General features: G+C 42.9%; 3 protein-coding genes across 6 annotated transcripts; 1 reads left to right on the top strand and 2 right to left on the bottom strand.

Annotated features, from left to right (window-relative positions):
- The first annotated feature begins 500 nt into the window (after window positions 1-500).
- Window positions 501-3,870, top strand: fut7 (fucosyltransferase 7 (alpha (1,3) fucosyltransferase)). Its single transcript, XM_049737940.2, has 3 exons — window positions 501-693; window positions 1,721-1,781; window positions 2,183-3,870. The coding sequence occupies exons 1-3, from the start codon at window positions 665-667 to the stop codon at window positions 3,218-3,220; spliced, it is 1,128 nt and encodes a 375-aa protein (XP_049593897.1). The 5' UTR covers window positions 501-664; the 3' UTR covers window positions 3,221-3,870.
- On the bottom strand, window positions 3,827-10,154 carry pou5f3 (POU domain, class 5, transcription factor 3). Of its 2 annotated transcripts, XM_049737914.1 has the most exons (6): window positions 7,162-10,154; window positions 6,385-7,081; window positions 6,196-6,307; window positions 5,588-5,718; window positions 5,198-5,362; window positions 3,827-5,126 (listed from the first exon to the last, which is right to left on the bottom strand). In XM_049737914.1, the coding sequence occupies exons 2-6, from the start codon at window positions 7,015-7,017 to the stop codon at window positions 4,866-4,868; spliced, it is 1,302 nt and encodes a 433-aa protein (XP_049593871.1). In that variant the 5' UTR covers window positions 7,018-7,081; window positions 7,162-10,154; the 3' UTR covers window positions 3,827-4,865. The 2 variants fall into 2 exon arrangements, with proteins under 2 accessions (XP_049593871.1, XP_049593870.1); XM_049737913.1 differs by having other exon boundaries at window positions 6,385-10,154.
- A 148-nt stretch (window positions 10,155-10,302) lies between these two features.
- Window positions 10,303-22,581, bottom strand: npdc1a (neural proliferation, differentiation and control, 1a). Of its 3 annotated transcripts, none has more exons than XM_049737945.2 (10): window positions 22,235-22,581; window positions 16,335-16,484; window positions 12,513-12,626; window positions 12,231-12,437; window positions 12,078-12,144; window positions 11,914-12,004; window positions 11,714-11,793; window positions 11,537-11,633; window positions 11,370-11,453; window positions 10,303-11,339 (listed from the first exon to the last, which is right to left on the bottom strand). In XM_049737945.2, the coding sequence occupies exons 1-9, from the start codon at window positions 22,338-22,340 to the stop codon at window positions 11,382-11,384; spliced, it is 984 nt and encodes a 327-aa protein (XP_049593902.1). In that variant the 5' UTR covers window positions 22,341-22,581; the 3' UTR covers window positions 10,303-11,339; window positions 11,370-11,381. The 3 variants fall into 3 exon arrangements, with proteins under 3 accessions (XP_049593902.1, XP_068508800.1, XP_049593901.1); XM_068652699.1 differs by having other exon boundaries at window positions 10,303-11,335; XM_049737944.1 differs by having other exon boundaries at window positions 10,303-11,453.
- Window positions 22,582-22,742: the final 161 nt, after the last annotated feature.

The following is a 22,742-nucleotide window of genomic DNA, read 5'->3' as shown; positions in this document are numbered from 1 at the left end:
TAAATGCTGATTCAGAATTTTTGCCCAAATTGGGAAGGAAACATTTCACTGTCAGACGTGTGACTCATTTTGACACATCTCAAACATTTGCCAACTGCCTTTCCTTCCTGCATAGCAGGTAGCATGACTAAGCAAGAAACATGACTCTATTACATTTAAATTGGAATTTTGTGAGCTTCAGCGTGCTGGAGGTTGAGGCCAACTAGTTGAACTTTACCTTAATTGGTGTCAAATTAAGTTGGCTATATTCAATGTCCGCAATGACAAAACTGCAGTGAATAAAAACAAAACTCAACTATTGAGATTCTAAGACCAGTTCCGATCCATATTCAATGCACTGGGACTTAAATGATGTGGATGAATAAAAATATGAGTTGATTATATGTATCCACTACAACTGGGTGGCGTCCATCCAGTTTAGCATGCAGCACCTTTTTGTCCGAAAGTGCCATTTCCCTTTTTGACTTCCCCTACGACCACCAGAAACCTCTCAGTTTTAGCATACCCAAGACACCAGGTAGAATAAACGTACCATTGGTTGGAGGTTTCCGAGGCTGAGGGATGCCAGGCGGTACATTTGCAGTTCAAATGGGCCCCGCCTCTTCCTTCAAACTGGTGACACTTTCTCAAAGCGTGCAAAGATGCTTCAACGGATGGCACTTGGATGTTGACCCCGTCTCGGCTCGTCGTAAGGTCAGTGGAGTGGAGGGAGGTTGCGTGTTTTCCTTGATTGAATGAAGGCTGCGTGATCTTAGTGATTTCCTAACTGCAACGGTAACAAGTAGAAAGGTGCCACTGCCAACATAAATTTCTCACCACATCCTGTTCTGCCTTTAGAAACGTTGACAACTTCATAGCCTCTATGGTCGGCAAATATTCTGTAATATTAATAATAATAATAATATTAATACATTTTGTGTGACGTCTGCTTCTTGGTCCAAATCTTGCTCCACATGTGATAATTGCTTGGAAACCAAGAAATTTATATATTTATGTCTGTATTTATTTATTTGCTTATTTAAAAGAATGGCAATTTGAAATTATTCCATGGCATGCCCAGACAAATAGTCTTTTTTTTTTTTTTTTTTTCAATGATTATTTCTGGTCTGCTCAATGTAACAAAAATAGGTCTTTTTGGCGTCATGAGATTAGAAGCAAGCGAACGGCTGACATCCTCTCCAAATTTAGTGATACTGTATTAAGAAAAAAAAGGGGAAAAAAATGTCACGTGATTTTTTTTCATGCTTGGATTGTATCAAGTTAAAAGCAGTATATGGACCCAGAAACGGAATCAATTTCTCCACATGGCAAAGACACACAAAGAAACCGAAATTTCGTTCCCCCCTATCCCACGGTGACAAGACATGGCTCACAACAGACAAACAAGTAAACAAGTACAACAAAAGCGTGCTGAATAAATAATGAATAAATAACACAACAATAAATAAATAAATAAGAGGAGCAGAAAAAAGACAAGTCAAAACCAGACAAGAACTGTCTCCTCTAGTTCCTCTTTTTTTTGTGGGTATGTTGCGTAAAAGTGAGACTGTTGCAATACTGTCGCGCAATTGATTTAGATGTTATGACCTCCCATCTTTGATTTTACGTGGCATTAACTTTGTTTGAGAGCAAAAAAAATATTTGCACTTAACTTGTGTTTTGGCACTTGATGGTGGAATTTGGAAAAATTAACCCAGTCTCAAACTGTGTGTTTCTTCAGGATCTCTGAGCAGACGTTCATGGGATTGAACAGGATGGGAGCTCTGGAACGCAACCTGTTGGTAAATCCTCACTCCTCATGATTCGGAAATATCAAAGTCAAAAAGTCAAAGTCTGCTTTATTGTCAATTTTGTCACATGCCAAGACATACAAAGAGATCGAAATTACCTTTCCCACTATTATAATACAATATTACAGAACTAATAAAAACCTAAAGAGAAAAGATTTATTTGAACTACTATATTTTAGGATTATAATTACTGTAAACCATGTGAAGTCCCGCAGGGCACAATTCTTCAACCCCTTGCTTTTATTTTAATATGCCACCTTTTGTTTAAATATTGCATATGAAAACATGAAGTGCTACTATCTCCTTTATTTTGGAATCTTCTGGTACCACCTCAAACAGGCAAACTTCTCACTTAACGTCTTATTGAAAAAAAAAAAACTTCTCATTTTCAGGATGGAAGGAAGTGTCAAATCCTCACCTTCCTATGTGTCTTATCGCTGGCTCTTCTTAACGTCTGGCTGAAGGGATTCATCATTGACTCCAATCACCGTGCGGAACTGATCATTCTGATGTGGCACCGACCCTACAATGTTCCCAATGAGCTGAGTGTGGGCTCGAGCTACGATTGCACTCCGCTCTGCAAGATCGTGGAGCAGAGGTCCTGGTTTCCCTCGGCGAACGTGGTGGTGTTCCACAACAATGAGCTAGTCAGAGGATCTCAGAAACTCCCTTTGGATCTTCCCAGACCGCCGGGCCAGAGGTGGGCTTGGATTTCCATGGAGTCCCCTGTTCATAATGGAGACCTGAGGAAATTTGCAGGTCACTTCAACTTAACTATCAGCTACAGGAGGGATGCGGATATTACAATTCCTTATGGAGAGTGGCTCGCAAAAGAGGCAGAAGAAGAAAATCCGGTGCAGGATGTTGCGTGGAACAAAAGCTTTCTGGCATGTTGGGTGGTGAGCAACTACAGAAGTCACTACAGAAGAAGCCAAATATTCAACAAACTCAGAACCATAATTCCTGTGAAGGTCTACGGCCGTTGGACAAAAAACACCCTCACCCCAGAAGAACTCCTGCCCACCATCTCTCGCTGCTACTTCTATTTGGCCTTCGAGAACTCTGAGGCCAAAGATTACATCACAGAGAAGCTGTGGAGGAACGCTTACCAGTCGGGAGCGGTTCCCGTTGTTCTGGGAGCGCCGGTACAGGATTACAAAGATCTGGCTCCTCCTCATTCCTTCATCCACGTTGACGAATTTGCATCTGTTAAAGAGTTGGCTCAGTATCTGCTCCAGGTGGCGGGAGACCAGAGGCGCTACAGCGAGTATTTTCAGTGGAAGAAGAACTGGAAAGTGAGGAGCACTGTTAAGTGGAGCGAAAGATTGTGCAGGATCTGCTCCAGCCATTTGCCTCCCAACAAAGTTTACGCTGACCTGGCTGCATGGAATCATGCTAACGGTACACAACGCAAAGAAATTGCACATTGAGCTACTATTTAAATACTGCGAATTTTAAACACACCTAGCAAAGTTGGGATATTACGTAACCAAGTGTGCGTTTCTTATTCTTAATTATACCTGTATACATTTTGGAGAGACTCACTAAACATGTTGAAATACCTGCAAAATGATTCAAGCTAGCTGACAAATCTGTATTGTTTACATTTGATATGATAGCAACAATGCTACACATTAATTGCACTTCATTTCTTAAAGCCCTTTAACCTCAAAATAATGCAAAAATATTTCAGTTGAGAGAGCGTAAGAGCAATGCACATATTCTTTTTGTCTACTTAAAAACAGGATTGAAGCAGATTTGACATTCAGTGCTGACACAGCAGAACTGAATTGGTGAACTTCCTGTTTTCACTTTTTCTTTCCAATTTAATGAAAAAAAAACGTGTGTCACCATCTAGCGGTCAACGGGGGAATTACAACCATAGAAAACTTTTTTTCCTCATTAAATGCTTTCAATATGTAAAAGCATTTGCTTGATGGTTGTATATTTTCATTAATTTTGTGCTGCTCTGCTGAGTTATTTCAAGTTAATACAGCCCTTAATGTTATTCTGTTAATAAACTTTAGACTTGCATGCAGCTTTTAGATTGTGTTTAATAAATGTGCTTTGGACCCATGGAGACAGTAAATGTAAATTGTGTATATGCATGTATTACATATGGAAATATCAGACAATGTATACAAAAAAAATCAAAAATTTTAAAACTGGCATCAAAATTAAATGACATCTTAATCATTGTTAGACATTTTTGATCTAAACACAACTGACCAAAGTCTCGCACGTACAAACAAATCGACGGCAGTGTTAAAAGTTAAAAAAAAAACTTACAGGGATGAAAAATAAAAATAAAAATTGGGTTTGAAAATACATTGAGTCCAAATGACAACCTTTAAATGATCTATTTGCTTGATACATTTCATATCAGTTATCTAAAATTGTTTACTGATGTTAATGCTTATTGTGGCAGGTCAATATTTTTATACACATACAAGTTATATTATTCTTAAAAGAATTCATAATTTTTTCAAACCAACAGTGGTGGTGGGGAAGCATAGATATAAAACATTTCAACACTTGACTGTCAAAAATATAGGAGAGACTTCCACCTGATGAAATGTTGAAAATGTGCAATTAAAGCAGAGAACATTAGCAGCAAGGACCATTTTGTTATCAAAATATTGCATTCAATCTCTTAGTAGTCAACCATTACAGATGATAACGTTTCCAAACAACTCTTAAAAGAATAAAAAATAACTTGTTCGAAAGGCACTTTTTACAGAATGACATTGTTTTCGTTATGAAGCAACGAGATAGTTGCCCTCCACCATTCTCTTGACATCAAAACATCTAAACCCCAAAAAAGTGGAACACGACATAAACAACAGCTCCGCTCAAATACTGTTAAATGACTTAACTGGGAGTAAAAGAGAAAAAAAAAAATTTAAAAATCATCTGCACGACAAAAAACTAAAAGCTGCCTTGCGTCAAATGCACTTTGGTAATCCGGCCTACTGAATAACTTAACATGCATTAGCAAAACACTTCAAGTTGTTGGCGCGGAGTGATCAGTCATCTTTGGACAGAGCGGTTGATCCGTGGCGCCGCCCGCCGCTTCTACCCGCTCAGCTGACCCAGCAGTCCGGGGTGCAGCGATTGCTTCAGGACGTCGGGCCGATGTAGCGGCATGTAAAGCGTCGGCGGTGGGCCTCCGAGGTAGCCGGACGGCGGAGGGTAGCCCTGGCTGGGTACGGGGGAGGCGGCCATGTTGAGGGGCGAAGGGCTCTGCTCGTAGAACTGCCCGTCGCAATCTTCGTCCGTGGGCAGGGCCAGGCGTTTGCCCTTCTGTCTCCGGTTGCAGAACCACACGCGGACCACCTGCATGTGACAATGCAAAAAAAATAACTCAATATTTAGGGTGGAATGATAATAAAGGTTAAATGATTTACATCTCTCTCCAGGCCCAAGTCGTCAGAGATGTGCGTGATTTCTTGAGTGTTGGGTTTGGGACACTTGACAAAATAAGACTCCAGAGCTGAGCGGACGGCTCCCTCCAGGCTTGTCCTTCTCTTCCTCTTCCTGGTGTCCACAAACACCCGCTCGATCTTGTACATCTGAATGAGCACATCAACACTTTGCATCACATTGGTACCTGTAAGGCCTACGGACAAGGTCAAGGTTCAGGAGGCTTTACGGGCGGTCACAATAGCAGTGGGGGGAGGGCCTTTCATTGAGGCTCTCAATGGGACATCAGCCCATGGTGACAACCCCCCATCGTATGAGTTTCTGTTGTCTTGTAAAGTAGACGGCAGATGTGGAAAGAGAGCGAGAGAACTTACATCCTGGGGATTTTCCGACGTTTCGGCCTCGTTCAACCATCTCTGGAGGAGGGGCTTCAGCTTGCACATGTTCTTGAAGCTCAACTGGAGGGCCTCGAAGCGGCAAATTGTCGTCTGGCTGAACATCTTACCTGGGTTGTACAACCACCACCCCCAAAAAATGACAGGAATTAAGAAGGGTACACACAAACCAACAATTGGGCCGAATGACAATCAAAAAATTTAAACCACACACATTTATAATGGTAAATCCAGGAAATTAGAAGAATTTACAACTCTGTAGTTAGTATAGAAACTGATTGCTTAGGTTCAGCATCTTCTACTGTCTCAATGCACCGTGGCACCACACTGCCACCCATAGCTCAGTTTTGGTACTACAGTTTGATGTGCAATCAGTGTAAGATGCTAAAAAGGACCTTTTTAAAAATTTATAATTGTGAATCCAAATATTAGTAAGAAATGAGTAAAACACTAATTCTGAAGTGAGATCCAGACCCATTGACCACCTGAAGATTTTATCAATCGTTTGCCTTACCTACAACAGAAAGACACATTTTAATTTATTTGAAAAATACAGTTGCAATGGTGGAATGTGTATATTAACTTACCATAAAGATTGCCCAATGCAAGGCCAACATCAGCCTGCGTGAAACCCAAAGTGATGCGTTTGTGTTTCAGTTCTTTGGCAAACTGTTCCAATTCTTCAGTGGAAAGGTTTTCCTATGATATAGTGTGAAATCAAATGTTTTTTTCTGGATTTATGCATATTAATTTAGCCATTCGTTTAAGCAGCTTACCTCTTCCGAGTCACTGCAACCCCCGCTGGACGATCCGCTGCTTCGTGTTGACGAGGCCGGGTTCTGGCCCTGAGGCCCGGGGGCTCCCTGGCCGGGGTTGACGCCGAAGAAGGCGTTCGCCGGCATGCCGTTGCTGGGCGGTGACGGGGACATAGATGGTGACGACGCGGAAGACGTTGAGGGATTCTGGTTGCTGCTTCCTCCGCTGCCAGGCGGCGTGAGGTGGCTGATACCCGGCCAGAAGGACGGGTTCCAGGGGCTCGAGTAGAAGACTCCGTGGGGCATGGCGGCGGGTGCCGGCGGGTACTGTTGGACCTTCATTTCACCAGAGTAATCCTCTCCGGTGTCTTTCTCCGTCTTGATCTCGGGGGGCTTGATTAGCTCCCGGGTCTCGGCTATGGGGGGGCTCAGGTTGGTGGGCTGCGTGACCGCAGTTACACCGGGTACCTGCCCGGTGTACTCCGGGGCAGCCAACGGATACCAAGACTTGGGCTGGCCGAAGTCTCCGGCCTGGAGCTCAGAGGCCCGGTAGTCGCCAGCCCCCATCGACGGGAAGGGGAAGAAGCTCTGCGCGGTGGTCGACGGCAAGCCACCGTAGGTGGGCTGCTTGTAAAGCACGCCCGCTTCTGGCATGGTGAGCTGGTGGAAAGACGAACACCCGAGGCCCTCTTGGCCCAAAATCTGCGTGCAAGCCCGGCTGAAGTCATACGGGCGGGTTTGGTACTCCGAGCTTGGGCTGTGGGATCTTTCGGACATCTTGCCACTCAACAGACTTACCTTAATGGTCACACCAAAAAGTAGTCAAATCAAAACGCCAAGGGAGTTGGGGGAAAACCGGGCCAACATAACCGGTAAAAGGAGGCGGCAGACTAGTCCATAAAGGCCGCTTTCGGGTCACCGGCTCCGATCGAATGTGCGATCGGGGCTGGTCCGCGCACGTTTTGCCAAAGTTGCAGATCTTCGGGCTCGTCGCTCATTGGCTGCTGCGCACAATTACGCACGGCTGAAGGTGAATTTGTCAATGACCTTGGTAACGCCCCCCCCCTGCAACCCCTTGGTGGGCGTGGTCCCACTTAACCTGCAGTAACTGTAAAATGTCTAAACTTGTGTGTTTTAATTCAAACGCATCTACAATGCTAAGTATGTGTCACACATGGATTCTAATGATTGTTTAGACGATGGAGCGTTTCACAAGATGGCTTTGATATTAAAATACACGTCATTAGAGCTTTTGTTCATCAAGCTTAATAAAATAAATAGCATTTATTGTCATTCTGAATTGTGGAATTTACTCTTCTCTTTCCATATTTAATTTCATGTTCATGCGTGTTAGTTTAATTTTTAAATAAGAGCATTATTTGCATTTAATTACACTGCTCAGCATTTATTTTTAATTCTGATTTAGTTTTATTTTCTAACTGCGCTTTATGGAGGATATCATGATTTAGTTCCCATTTCATTTGTAGTCATTTTCTGAGGATTAACTAAAGGCTTTGTGAACGATTGTTTCTTTCCCACTCACAAATGCGTGAGCATAAATGCAACAGGAGCATTCGGGGGAACTTATTCTTGCTCGGGATCTGCGGTGGGGGGTGCGTTGCTTCTCCCCCACCGAGCGGCCCTCACGACCCGGGCCCCTGCGCGCACAGATGCGCTCCCCCTGGCGCGCGTCGTTGGCCGCAGATTGCGGCAGGAAGACGCGCCGCGGGGAGGGAGCGGAGGAGGGGGGGCGCCATTGTACCAACCCGGCCCCGGGGGCACCCTGTGGATTGCAGATCCCGAGTTGCGATGGTCGGCCATTAGCTCCTTTTCACATTGAAACAATACGTCTCGGCCCTTTGATTTCGCCCCACACCCACATACCCCCCCTCCCACACACACACTCATATGAAGCAAACACCAGACTGCAGTTTCACTCTGCAGGTCTGAGATGCTCAGCCTGCAAGTCTCCACTCCAAACCATTTCATGTCACGTCTACTCTCTTTTTATCTTCATCCATCCATCGATCCATCCTCACTGCAATCTATTTAATCTTTTTATTCTATGAATATTTCTTAAACACTGATCAATTGCATTGAATAATCTTTTTATGCTCGTTTTAAACATGCCACACAAAATACTGGGCGAGCCTGAAGAGAGACATGAGACTACTCAATAGCTTAAGAAGACATCAAACCCAAGTGGCGTGGCATTGTCCTGTGACGGTCCATGGACTTGGCTGATTGATTGTCATGCAAAAGACAAGAAGAGAGTGAGGCCAGCCATCAAGACAGCACACATCAGTGCTCAGGGTACTCCAAAGGTGGCGGGAGGGCAGGGTGGGGGTGTTTCAAATCTTTTTTGAAGTAGGTTTTTTTTCCCCCCCAACATGCATGTTGACTACAAATTAAATAGAAATTTGGTTTCGGTTTTATTTGTTTGACCTTAGTCAAAGACTTGCTAAATTCAAACTGGATATAATTTGTATGATCTCAAAACAAAATGGCTTGCTCAAGTTCCCTCCAGAACGTTTGGAGATTGGTTCAAATAATGAAGGTCAAAAATATTTACAAATAATGATCGTACTTACTCCAACAAGAAAACTAAATTTGTAAAGAGCTTTTTAAAACTAGGTTCACTTCAACAGCATAAAAAATTCAAGTTGTAATGGTATGTATGAATGGGGAAAAAAAAAACTTGCTGCAGGGCGGGGCCGTGCTTGAGCACATCGCTACTGACGTCCCATTCATTGTTTATGTGGTGGCTTGATTAACGCCCAGCGACTGAAATCCGGAGTCACTTCCAAACGCTTATAAAGTGCTTTCAGGTACGACGTACTGTGAAAGTCGACAGCTAAAAGAGCACGCGTGGCGTCGTCGCTCCAACTTTCCAAGTGGAGAGCAACCTCTTTGTGCAGCGGGAGGCTTAAATGTAAAGTGGCGGCCCTCCCGTTGAGCGGCAACAAACAAGTCTGATGGCTTTTTGATTTTCTTCCTTAACGGCCGAGCCTTTGACGCCCATCTTCACAGGCCCTCCACCCGGGTCCGCTTTTCACCTCGCCACCAATGGCTGCCTTCCTTCCACTGTCCACGCGCACAATGGGCCTTGACAGCCCTCGGCATGCGACTCAATGGGGACCGGAGCCCCCACACACGTGGCCCCCCTACCAGCTAACTTTGCGTCCCCCCACTACCAACATGCGCTCGGCGTGTGTATTGCTTGAGGGAATACAGTGAAATGACATGAATCCGTTCGATTTAACAGTTTCAATTCAATGGACATTGTGCTGCTCCTTCAGCTGCGAGTGTATTAAAATAAAGCGAGGGGACAAAGCTATGTGGTTTGGTTAAAAAAAAAAAGTCAAACCTTTCTACAGGTAGCTCATAATCAAGTCAAAAAGGATAGATTGAGACGGGAGCCGACGAGACATCAAACAAGAGGACGTGGCGCTAAGAGGAAGTAGCTGTTTGTTTGCTAGCATACATTTCAAATAAAGCGTCGGTTGGTTTGTTTGTTTTTTTGAGACTAAACACAAGCAAGCAGATCACAATCATTGTTGACGCTTTGAGCTAACTTGACTTAGCTAACATTTTTAGCTTCATCTAACAAATGTTCGACAAAAATGCTAACACGTAACAGCCCGTCTATATCATTTTGCATTGTTTGTTAGCATTCAGCTAAACAGACTGTGGTTGTTGTACACTAAAGTGTAAAACTAAGTTTAGTTGGACTGTAACTCAACCGATAATGGTAATAAAAATCTTTTTTTGGAAGAAATATTTACTTGTCTACCCCACCCCAAAAAATCTTGCCAACAAATCACAACTATATTTTCCTACAATTGCGACGCTCGTTCAATCAAGATGGCCCTCAAGATGAAAAACAAAAAAACAAACACAAAATGTTAAGTATGCGTCAAACAAAGAGAGTAGTAATACTGCCGTGGTAAAAAGTTTTATTACCGATTCCTTGTTCTGCATGTACAAATATCTATAAAAGGTGAACACTTTCACGCTTTTATGTACATTTTTGCAGCAGGAGATTCACTTTGGGACCGACAAGATGACAGAGCGGGACAACACAAGATAGTGAAATTGACCACCGATACATCTATCAATATAGTCCGTCCCCCCCCCCTCCCCCCTCCAAAAAGAGCCCTACTACCATCTTTCCTACTCTCCACCCCAGGAAAAAAAAATCATTCAAATGTCACTTGGACTGTACATTCGTCCTCTATTGACAGGCTGCATAAGCAGGAGGCAGAAGGATTTTTGCATTGCACAATACGCTCAAACCATGCAACAGACATCATCAAGTACTTCATATGTGGATGCGTACATACTGTATACGTACGTATATACGTCTATATATATGTATATATAATAACATATATATGTAGATACAGTATGTCCATATATATATATTTCTATATCTTAAAATCTTTATGCGCAGCTCATATGACGACAAAAATCAAACGGTGATGCTAAAATTTCAGAGATGGGATGTTAAATATTTCCTGCTAAGAATGTGGTTTAACCACAAGCTACGCATGACAAAACAAAGAAGTGCACCTGTTTTTCTGCTTATGCGTGTGTGTGTGTGTGTGTGTGTTCCTACATGCTCTTGCTATTTTAATCACAGTCTTCGCAAAACAGCAGCAGAAATGACGGAAAGAGATATTGCAACGTAAAGAGTTTAAAATTTAATTTGAGGACAGGACGCTCACAAGCAACAACTCAAGGAGGTGTCTTTGTGTTAAAAGACTTAAAATTCACAAAGAACCCAAAAATTACACCAGGGTCATAAAAGCAGGAAGGAGAGAGGCATGGAGAAGGCGAGGGAAGAATTAGTAAAGGGCCAAAAGCGAGAGACAATACAAGTTTTTTTTTTTTAATCGTCTCGTCTTCTGCCAGTTTTCCTCCGTTTGTCTGCATGCAAGTGTGAGTGTTTGCACGTGTGTGTGTGTGTGTGTGTGTGTGTGTGTGTGTGTGTGTGTGTGTGTGTGAGTGTTCAGCATTCACTTTTGATTCCCCTGATAATGCATGGTGGAGTCGTCAAACAGAGGGTTTTTCACCTCCATCTCGCCGGTCTGTGGAGGAGAGCACACAAGATTGATTTTTATTTTATTTTTTTTTTAGCTTCTCAGCATCCACACAATGACTGCGACCTCACCGGAGCAAGTCCAGGACATTCGTACACTGTGAAGTCTCCTGCCTCTTCTTCATCTGAGGTGATCTCCGAGTCCATGTTTTTTTGTTCCGGTTTGTGACTGGGGGGGGAAAAATGATTTAATTATATAATATAACTGAACACATCAGAAAATAAATGAGAAAAAAAATAAATACATACTTTCCAATCGAGAGCATCTGCTGTTTTTGGTGTTGATAGTGGTACATTTGAGCACTTTGTGCTAGAGTTTTATCCCCAATCTACAGACAAGAAGAAGAACGTGTTATGTGACACATTCAAAAATAGAGAGAAATCTAGCGGTGTGTTTTTGCAGAAGCCAGGAAAGGAATTGAAACGATAAATGCGAGCGTGTCACGTACCGATTTACCGGCACCGGTGGCGGCGGTCACACCTGCACCCCTGAAGGCGGGATAGTCCACCTTCTGAGCCAGACGCGATTCTTTACGCAACCTGCGGGGGGAGCAGTGCAAGTTAGTAACGTATCAATTAAAGGGAATTAAAAAAAATTCATGCGGTGGCTTACTTGACGTAGCAGACAGTCGCCATGATCAATGCTACGGTGCCGATCGCCACGAACAAGGAGATGACAACTGGAAGTTGAAAAAGATTTTTTTTTTTTTATAGCATTAGCTACACTGATTTTTGTTTAGCGACGCCATCGAGGCATGAAACTCACTGATGATGATCTTGTCGTCCTTGTGAGCGTTCTGGACGAGCGGGCCGCCTCGACGGTCCCCTCGGGTGGGTTGAGGGGTGGACGCGTTACTGAGACGGGACCCTGTAGCGGTGCCGTTTCGGGTTTGGCCGGACGAGCCATCTCGGCCCAGTTGCCCCTGTCCGGAGGCGGCCATCTTGATTCCGCTTTTGGCTGAGAGGACGGCGACTGAAGGTGATGGAGGATGATGTCAGAAAATCCAAAATTAAAACAAATGTAGTCAACGTATATCAAAGTTCTTACCGGGAGGTTTCAAATGTGTCTTGGGTGCTTCGATCGCAGACACTTCCTGTTTTTCAATATATGAGTGGATGAAATCGATCTCTTCATCCAAGTCTGGGTACAATGGTGCTTTAGCTAAAAGACAAGATTTAAATAAGTTGAAGCTAAAAGACATTACAAGACAACACCCGAGCGACTTTAAGCTAGTTTACTATTGACGATGATGTGACTGCTAGCAAGAAGATCATATATATTATTGGCAGGTTTATGTTGTAATCCCCAATGTCCTTCGACCAAATCAAAGCGACAAGACAAGGCGTGTGCCTGTGGGTCTTGTCGTATTTGTTTGTTGACTGGTGGGAAGCAGGAGACAATACGAAACTGATGTTAACAGCCCTTTAGGCCAGACAGTTAGCCACATTCCTGCGGTACAGGACGGGTCTCCAGGGCAACCAGATCCCAGCATATACATGCGTGTGTGTGTGGCCGGGGGAGGAAGCACAGTAGGGGGCAGGAGCAATCAGCAAAAACCTGGCTCAGTAAATGTGCTACGTTGACAATAGAGACCGAAGCGGAGCTAATGGTGGCGATCAAAGTGTTCCTGCTATAAAGTCACCCTGCAATATATCATATTCTCAATGTAGCAGAACGTTAAATCATAAGCAAAAAAAAAAAAGTGGAGGATCTTCAATTTGGGCATTGTGCCGTTATCCCGTAAACATATCTGCATCATTACATTAATGATTACAGTATCACTTTCTCCCCTTGTAGAGGGTCAACCATCTGGCTGAGCTAATGTGTACGCTGTGACACACCGGCACTTTCACCGCCGGCTTTGTTCCAACCCCGACCCCCCTTCGCCATTTAGCGCACGTCGCGGCAGGTGTCTGCAGAGGCGGGGTACGCCATCTGTACCTAGCAGGTGGCTGGGTGCTCCATGGGTGCTCACTTGATTGGAATGCGGAGTTAGCCACGTCAAGTATGATGACCCCGTTTGGAATTTGGAAAGAAATTGTTAGATGATCGTGAGATGAAATGTGCAAATGGCAGGACGTGAATACGTGGCCCCAAATTTAATCCAGGGTGGATTATTAACACAAAAAAGTAGTGATTGTGCGTAGGCCACACGCTACTTGAGTATGCACACTTCCGGTCACGTAAGATCGTTTTGTCACCAGGTTGATAATGAGCCATAACCCCCCCCCCCCCCGAGAGTGGCCTATAGGGGGGAAGAGGGGGTGGGAGGGGGGGGTCCGTTGGCTATTACAAACAAATAGTAAACGGCTCAACAGGAGAGCCACTGACACGCATGTGTGCTGTTATCTTTTCCCACTCAAAAAACACTCACTTCCACCTGTATTGCCTCTTAAATTCTCCTGTATTTGCTATAGCAATAAATTGGAAAACAAAAAATTTAAATTAGTTTACCTACTTGAAGTGGTTTGAAATACCTCAAATTCCTTTGTGGTTATTTTTTAGAATACATTTGAAAATATATGTATTTTAAAAATGATTAGTTTAAAACAAAGTATAATGTCATTAAACTTCTAGAATCAAACTTTTTTTAAAGGGAATGATTGAGAAAAAAAATATGCTATTATGCACGTATGCACTGTCACTATGTGAACTCTGCTGCCGTCTTGTGGACACTCAGGAGAACAGACGTAGTCAAACAGCAGAAAAAAAAAAAAACAGGGCAGTACTACTGTGAAGACATCTCTAATAATTGGCGTGCTCTTTTCAGACGCTTTTAATGAAAGGTCGACAAATGGTGAATGGGAAAGATAAGGAGATAAAAAAGGTCACAGACTTGTATGTTAACTTCATTAGCTTTTACCAAAGGGAGTGACTACTGATAAGGCCTTACAGGAAATCTTCACTAAATTCTCCTTTTTTTTATTTTTTATTTTAATCATCAAGAAAAAAAACAAAATATCGATCAATTTAATCTCTGTGGTGCTCATTCGGCGGATGTACCACAGCCACATTTCATCAATTCAGAGTCTGAAATCAACTTAACACATATGTGTGAGGGAAAGGTGTTAAAGGTCAACTGCGAGGATGTGATGCGGACGAGCCCTGCCTTTGGCACATCCTGTACACCTTCACTGTCTACACAGAATAAAAAAAAAACAAGGCTTGGAGGCATGGCCACTCCTAAATGTCAAATAACGCTTTGGTTTACCTTTTGTTAAGTGCTGTCCTACCTGGACACACAGAACACCAAACGAAAATGGCAACAGAAGAATTCATTAATGTAGGGACTAAATTATTATTATTATTATTATTATTATTATAACCTCCATGTTAAGGGAAACTACTAGCTTAGTTTCGCTGTTTTAACATGTTTCGCTTTTTATTTACGTAACCTGTTGCACCTCCCTGAAAGTCCTCTAGCGCCCCCCCAAGGTGAAAAGGAGAAGAAAACCTAATGAATCACAATTAATGGGGTTTATCAAGTTACATTTAAATGAAAAAAATAATGAAACCTGTTGATTTTAATTTGATTTGACAGTCAGTGTAAAGCATATTTGTAAATTATCATGCATGATCTGTTCCCGTGGATTAGTGTTTGTTGCAGAAGCAGAAACACATGCCATTTGAGAGTGTTACGTAAACCATATAAAAATCCCTTTCTAATTTTCCAACACATAAAAAAAAAAGCTGGCATTTATACAGAGGCAGACATTTTATCTAAAGTTGCCGCCAACAAATTGAGCCAAGTTTCTACTGTACGCTCCCCCGCCGCAGAGCCATCTAAATTATTAATCCTCAAACACGCACACACAGACCTTTACGAGAACAACGCACACAGACGCACGCAGTGATAGGTGACACGTTTCAATTTCTGCAATTTACACCCAATGGGAGAAAAAGATTTATTTCTGCAGTCTGGCTCTTTTCGAAAATGACATTAGATTTAATCGAATGAGAGCGAGATCTACGACATTGAAAGCGATTTAAGTCGCCAGAGTGCGGGGGCGGCTCACGTGTTTGCTGCTGCAGCAGCAGCAGGGCCAGATTAAAAAATAAATAAATAAATAAAATCCTCACGAGGATCACATCACACTGCGCCATATTTGTCAGAAACATGAATGATGGGCGAACGGCGTCACGGGGATGCAGAGAGAAGAGGAAATACACGAGACGGTGACAAACCGAGGGAATAAAGCCATCAAGCCAAGATGGATACGCTAGCAGGGGGGAGAGGCCAAAATCAATCGGCGATCGAACGGGAGACAGCTAGGCTGAGAGGAAGGGAGCTGTGTGCAGCCACGGAAGAAGACACAGCGGCAAAGGAAGAAAACAACTTATTTAGCTTGGCTAAGAATATTTGCTAATGAATACGACATTAGCCAAGTCACAGTGAATTCATCATTTTGCTGTTTCTGTGACGCCTTAAGATTCTGGCTAAAAAGGAAAGTAGTAATTGCTTTCAAAATGGCTATTATGAAAAAGATTTTGTGGAGGAGAGAATATTGGATAAACTGCATATATATAGTCCATAGAAGATAAATTGGATACAGACAAATATTTATTCAAGCCACTGGTCTTTGTGTACTCGTCTAGCTTCTGCGCTAATGAGGTTTGTTTTAAGGTGTGTCTGCCTGAGACGACAGCTGAAATAACTGGAGCTCAGCAAAGTTCCTTCCTTGAAAATTTTATAACATATAAATGTCTCTGGTGTGAAGTTGGGATAGCAGACATTGCGGGCCTGGCTTGGTGAGTGCCGTGTGCGCCAAAGAATAGGGCGCGGTCGGCTGTTTCAGGTTAGCTAGCTAGCCAGTCTAATATAGCCTATGCTAGCATTTTATTACGTGGTTTTTTTTTTTTTTTTCATACCATGTTGATGATATCTCCTTTTGGTCACACAACGACCCGTCTCGTCCTCCACCAGCGGAGCGAGGCAGGAGCCACAGGTGGTGAATCCGGGTCGGCACAGGTGGCGTCCCTCTTTGGCACAGTCGATGTGGTGAGGGCACGTTCTGCTGGCTGAGGGAAACGCAGACAAAAAGTGACACACAATTATTCAATTAACGAGGTCAGGTATAAGCAGATACATCTTAAGATGAAGATATGAGATGTAGATGGAGGACTGTCCTTGGGATGAACCATTCAAGTCTTTCATACGCTTTGTCCAATCCGTTCTCCTCTACTTGGCTGATATTTACGTAAGGGGAGCGTATTAGTCACGATTCGAGATGGCTGGAGGAGAGATTCAAGTGACCTCCATGGCAACAAGGCTTGCGATACGAGGGAAGATACGAGATATCAAAGGAGCAGATGCGCCGAAGTGGGGGGTTGCGGTGGTGAGATGGAGCCAACGCACAAGAGCCATGCCTTTTGTTTATTAGCCGGGCTAATTTAGCCCTTCCCTCGATTGATTAGTATCCGCTTGAGAGCAATTAGCTTTTCCAAGGAGGTTATGTTTTCATTGGAGCAGGTGTAACTCTTGAGCTGCTAGCCGCTAGCCGCTCTTTCTGATCGACTGGTTTGATTTTTAATCTTCTGCCTCCCGCCAGTTCGGTTTTATTGAAGCAGTCAACAGATGAAAAATATTTCTAGCTTTTGGTTAAACACCTGGAAGCGACGTGTCAGCCTCATCAATGTTCTCACTCGCTTTTGCTCGTGTTCAGCCTCTTATTCCTCATTAGCGCTTTGATTAACGTCTCAATTATTTTAGCCGGCATCATCTATCATGTTTAATTTTATCCCTTGTGGCTTACTTCCTGCTCCTGAGAGGTTTGTCTTAACTTGCCCCTGTTGATTTCCGTCAACGACATGACCTCTTAAAGAAAGGCTACGAGTACAAATAAAGACGCTGATAAAAACAGATAAAGAATAGATGTTCTTGAGCTTGTCGCATCGAGTACGAGGATCCAAACGCTGGGGATGAGTCATACTGCTATTTTTGGGTGTGTTCGAACTTCTAATCAAGCTGGTTAAAAAAAAGATGAGCTCAATTATAACTTGGCTGACACTGCAGATCAGGAACTGGAAGAATGATCCGAATGTTGTGATCCAAATGAATAGCGAAGTTTTTAGAACTTTTGTGCATCCATGACATCACTGTCCTGCTCTCTGGACAACCGCGCCGGGTCATTACGGAAACCGCAACGGCAGCACTTAAAGGTTGAAAACAAGCTCAGGCTGTTCAAACCACAAACACTCAACATCAACCTAGCATCAATTTAACAACAAAACAAAGATGTTTTTAGCGAAGAAAAAAAAAAAGCTCTCAGTAGAACAAACTTCCATTTCCATAGTGTGGAATTTTTTTATTCTTCAACACCTGCAAGGTTGAAGCGGTTCAAATCTCAGCGCTGCCAGTCAGCAGTTCCCATAGGTTAATGTGAAGGAACATATTACAGTCACGTGCGTGCAGGTAATTTATTCTTCACACAAACACAAAGCAAGCATATGTGCGCAAAGACGAAGTGACTGCACATGCATCGCTACGGGGGAGGAAGGTGGGGAAGATGGTGAGAGATTGAAGGCGGTGAAAAGGCCAGTGAGTGTGAAAATCTCCAAAGCGGACTGCCAGGAAAATCTGCATTTATGCAAAAAAAAACCCACTTTCACACAGCCTGGTAAAAAAAAAATACAACCTTATTCACATGCAAGAGGTTTGTTTTTATCGAGTTGAGGTTAAGAACCTGGCAAATGGAGGGAAAACCAAACTCGACAAAAAAAAACAAGGACGCCATTCCGCAGCATGATGTCTGATTACGATAGTGTGAAAAAACACATTATGTAACGCTCGCTCCAGAGTCCTTGTTAAAAAAGAGAAAAATAAGTACTTCTACATCTGCCGCTGTTGCCTGGCTTCACCCAAAAAGCCAAACATTATATTTTTGTCCGGCGACGAGCACGTCAAATGCAGGCCATGCTAGGGCAGGAAATAATCTGAGTGGGTCGCATACACCTATTGTGCAGATTTCCTGACACACTCACTGATGGCATCCAGGAAATGAGTCCTCATCATGTGGAAAGCGCTCTCGTCGGCAGGCCGCGCTTGATTTGTGCACGCGCCGTTTATTTCCCACGAGCGTACAAAACGGGAGCACGCTTGGCAAAACTCGTACGTCTTTAATTCTCCCCAGGGAGCTCGTTACGATAAGCATTTAAAGACATCGTGCCGTTATACCTCTATCGGCTGAATGATATATTACATTTGGCGTACACCAAGGATCTGTATTAAGCACATTAATATTTACAAAAATGTTTTTATTGCTAATTTAAATGCAATTTTTTTTTGTTTCCATGGGAGTAATTTACATTTCTGAGATTTAGTCACGATTATTATCCCTTCAAAAGTGATGTGCCCTAAAAAAAGCAAGTTTCACGCCTCGCCGTGTTCAACCACATAGCGGAAAATGTTGCCTAATCGCCCCAGAAAGCATCCTCCTCCTCCTCCTCTCAGAAATGGCTTCAGAAGAATGTGACAACCATCACGGAAAATCAACGTCTTATCTACGTCGGTTCGCGGATGCTGCGTCGGCACCGCTTTCCCATGCTGCTTCAATGAATCTCACAAAATGCAAGGCACGGACGTTCTTGGTAGAAAATGGGCGTGACTTTCCATTTATTTAACCAACACATGATATAAAAAACGGTTTGCTTTAAAACTGGAGGAAAAAAAATGAACCCTAAAATTTATTTAAGTGAGTAATTTGTCGCTACTGTCTTGTTGTTTATTATGTCAGACAAGTGTAACCATTGCACAGGGGATAATTACCGTGTCATTATCATTAGAGTGAAGCAAAGCAAAGCGGCAGAGGCAGCAAACACCCCCCCCCCAACCCCCCACCATCTTCCACCCACCCATCGCAGCAGACAGAACAAAGGGCTTACACAATGGCAGCGTGGAGGTGGCCTTGTTTTATTCCATTCTATTTCCACGACTTGTGGGCCAGATGATGCAACAAGCTGATTAATTTTTTGCCACCTCTCACGAGTGGGAATCTCACGATTTGATATCACAATTTTTTTTTTTGCTGTGAAGATGACAATTGGGGAAGGGTGTAGCTATTGATTGCTTGGGATTGATTTGTTGATTAATTGAGTTGAGCAAACGGTGGGAAAAATTGAGTTTACTGTCGGTGGTTTTTGTTTACACAGTTGGCTAAGAATACGTTGGGCGACTTAGTTCATATCAAGACTTTATTCCTCTTATATAAAACTGATTTTACAGATTTAATATCAGAAAGGATTTGATTTTTATCTCCATATGCTGAATGTTTTCATTGGTGTTTCAGATACACAGGTTGCTTGTGAGAGAAAATACTTTTTTTTTCTTCCAATGCTAATGAGTGACTACACAAAAGGTGGGCGACAGCTTTATTGAATTATGATTTTTTTTGGGGCTATTTTTTTTTTTTTATAGCCACCAGTCTGCTTTCTAAAAGCAATCGTCTGATGTCAAAAATAGACCGGCAGTCTCGGCATGTGCACTGTGAGCCGTCAGCACTTGGTAGGTTGGTGTCACGAAAATATTTTAAGTAGCAATGACAATGACATTATTGGTGGACTGTGATGTAGTGGAAAAAATAATCCTCAACATAGTTTAACAAGTTCAAATGGTAAATACAGTGTGAAACTGGTACAATTAGGGGTACTTGGGCTCACCCTTGTGGTAAGCAAAAGAATGACAGCACAGTTCAGTTGTATTTCACTTTTGAATAGAATTTTCCTATATTTATGCGCAATGCTAATGTGACTTGCAATATTATTTTCATAAACATCATTGGTCATGTTGTTCATTTTTTATTTTTTGACAATGACTGATCTACACCATTTAGTGACATCATGACTTTCTCATGGCCAAACACACTTTGATGGATAGAAACTAGAAAGCAAGGTGAGGGATAAAGAAGTGGGATTAATGGGAATCCTTGGCTCGCCCACCTTTTTTTTTTTCCTTTAGACTTCTCAGTTGCAACAGCACAATGAGGCAGATCAATAGTATTGATGAGTATTTCCTGCTTGCTTTTAGCCATGCGTACTGATCTGTCAGTAATCCCTCACAAACTTAGTGTGATTTGGAAATCTGTATAGATAGTGTGAAAATAATGACTTAAAAACGATAATTCTGGGTCAAATCTGCGATTCTATTAACTAGTAATTAGGCAGCTGCTGGGTTAATATGACCGCTATGATTATAAATTCATATTTTCTGGAGAGCCCGCAGCGCACATGGCTATTTTTTTTTTTTAAATGTAGCACACTAAATCTCCATAAACACAAAAGAAGTGAATCATTCGGAGGCCGTAATCGACTCAGTGGTCTTCATGTCCCCGAGCGACACAGCTTAAGTGGCTTTCCACCTGACTGTTCTCGTCTGCCATTCACCACTAAATCGTAGATGACTAATTTTGCCAAGGGGTAGAAGATGAGATAAAACCACATCATCGGCACATTTGCTATGAATCTATAATGATACATGGGGGCATCATGAATGCGTATTCTCAATGGAAGGAGTCATTTGCAAAAAAAAAAAAAATCCTCCATACAACTAATTAGCTATTAATAGCCTAGTGTAACCTTCATTATTGTGTGTTAATGCCCAAAGTTGATATTATGATTCATACCATTTGCGTAAAGTGCTAATGTGTCAGTTTATACTAGCGTTATTTAGCCTCAAGTGTTTGTTTGTGTTGAATTTACCGGTCAGTCCAGAAGAGTTTAATTGCAATACTTTATAATTCAGTATAATATTGTCATGATGACGTGTCATGCAATGAAAACACATCCGTGAGCATCACATTTGGTAAAATCATGGAAAACGCATGAAATATTTTGCGTCACAACCTTCGGGTAGAGGTTGATACGTTTGAATAAATACAAACGTGCTGATTCACATTGATGTAAACGTGTTCTTTCTGTGCAGGGAGGGAGCAGGTGGAGCTGGAAAGATGACGTTGGACTGTCCAGCTGTTGCAGCTCTCACATGGTTATCGTGTTGAACGAGTTAGGAGCAGATTATCTGGCATCAGCGCCATCAGTTACAAACCAGCTCAAGTATACTGCAGTGGGCAATAGAAAGCCCCGGAAGGGCACTTGAGCAGGCCTGCCATGCAATTCTAAAAGCAAATGCAAGGAGATAGGGATCGGTTTATTTTGATGCCATGAAACTGTCACATTAGATGGTCGAGGGAAAAAATAAAAATAATGCAGTTAAGCATCACCAATTTGTCATGTTTGGCACTTTTAAAATACATAAGGATATAAAATTGTGATCTTTTAGATATCGTGAATTTTTAATTGATAATTGCGCACATGCTAGATGGATGGTGTTGATGGTTTATGATCTTTATTTTTATTATATATAACGCTGAGAAACACTGTCGACAGAATAATTGAGTTGTAATTTCGTTTTAGGTTTACTTGAGGAAATGCTAACACGGAAAGAAACGATGACTTGTCAATACTTGTTGCGTTTTTCCACCTGCTCACTCAACCGGCATAAAAAAAGGAAAACGGAAAGCGACCACGTCGACAACGCACCGCGCAGAAATGTGCGGACAAGAAAATAGTCATGTTTTTTTTTTGTGTGGTGTTTTAATCGTCTCCATTTTGACGCAAAGCTGTCAGCCTGACAGGTGCCAGGAGCTCGTCCATTAAAGATGCCCCCAGATGACGCACGTCGACGCGACAAATTGGTTTAAAAAAAAAAAAAAAAGCACACTGTCCACGAATGAAGTGGATGTTTTTCACATAAAATGTCGGTAAATGCATCTTACCTGGCAGGCTTGAAGCGGCGCGAAAGACGCAGAGCACGACCGCGGCAAGGAGCAACGTCGAGGCCCGGCGTTGGCGTTCGCTCCGCGGGCTGGAGAGCAGCAGCATCGTCGCGGGTGCTGGAGGTGGTAGTCTTGTCGGGAACGGAGAACCGCGGACGGGAATTTTGTTGTCATTCCCCCATCCTTTGTGGGGATTTATGTCGCTGTGTAGTTCGTTTTGAGGAGCTCTCTTCGGTGCTAGGGGGGCAGCGATGGGGCAGGTAGTCGATCCTGCTCTCAGTGCACGGTAATCCGCGACAGTGCTAAAGATAGCGGGGCTTCAGGGGAGGAAAGGAAGGGGAGGGAGGGGGGGGGGGGGAGGGGGGGAGGGAGTGTGAGGTTGGCTGCTTGTTTATGACGTTTGGGAGTGATGCCTTCAGGCCCTCCTGAGAAATTACCAACGCGTTACCTGGCCACGTAGTTGACATATGGAAGAATGCGCACCAAAAACCACCAAACAAAATATATA

This window comes from Syngnathus scovelli, chromosome 13 (assembly GCF_024217435.2).
Source record: "Syngnathus scovelli strain Florida chromosome 13, RoL_Ssco_1.2, whole genome shotgun sequence".
Classification (NCBI taxonomy): domain Eukaryota; kingdom Metazoa; phylum Chordata; class Actinopteri; order Syngnathiformes; family Syngnathidae; genus Syngnathus; species Syngnathus scovelli.
Note: the sequence above shows the minus strand (reverse complement) of the source record. Positions and strands in the feature narration are given on the sequence as shown.

Bases quoted from the DNA above. Each gene is read 5' to 3' on its own strand.
- fut7 (XM_049737940.2), top strand. From the start codon at position 665: ATGTTGACCCCGTCTCGGCTCGTCGTAAG. The intron at 694-1,720 runs GTCAGTGGAGTG...GTGTTTCTTCAG, and splicing joins CCGTCTCGGCTCGTCGTAAG to GATCTCTGAGCAGACGTTCA. The intron at 1,782-2,182 runs GTAAATCCTCAC...TCTCATTTTCAG, and splicing joins CTCTGGAACGCAACCTGTTG to GATGGAAGGAAGTGTCAAAT.
- pou5f3 (XM_049737913.1), bottom strand. From the start codon at position 7,140: ATGTCCGAAAGATCCCACAGCCCAAGCTCGGAGTACCAAACCCGCCCG. The intron at 6,308-6,384 runs GTAAGCTGCTTA...ACTATATCATAG, and splicing joins GTTGCAGTGACTCGGAAGAG to GAAAACCTTTCCACTGAAGA. The intron at 5,363-5,587 runs GTAAGTTCTCTC...GTGCTCATTCAG, and splicing joins CGTCGGAAAATCCCCAGGAT to ATGTACAAGATCGAGCGGGT.
- npdc1a (XM_049737944.1), bottom strand. From the start codon at position 22,340: ATGCTGCTGCTCTCCAGCCCGCGGAGCGAACGCCAACGCCGGGCCTCG. The intron at 12,438-12,512 runs GTAAGAACTTTG...CATCACCTTCAG, and splicing joins GACACATTTGAAACCTCCCG to TCGCCGTCCTCTCAGCCAAA. The intron at 11,454-11,536 runs GTGAGGTCGCAG...TCTCCTCCACAG, and splicing joins AATGTCCTGGACTTGCTCCG to ACCGGCGAGATGGAGGTGAA.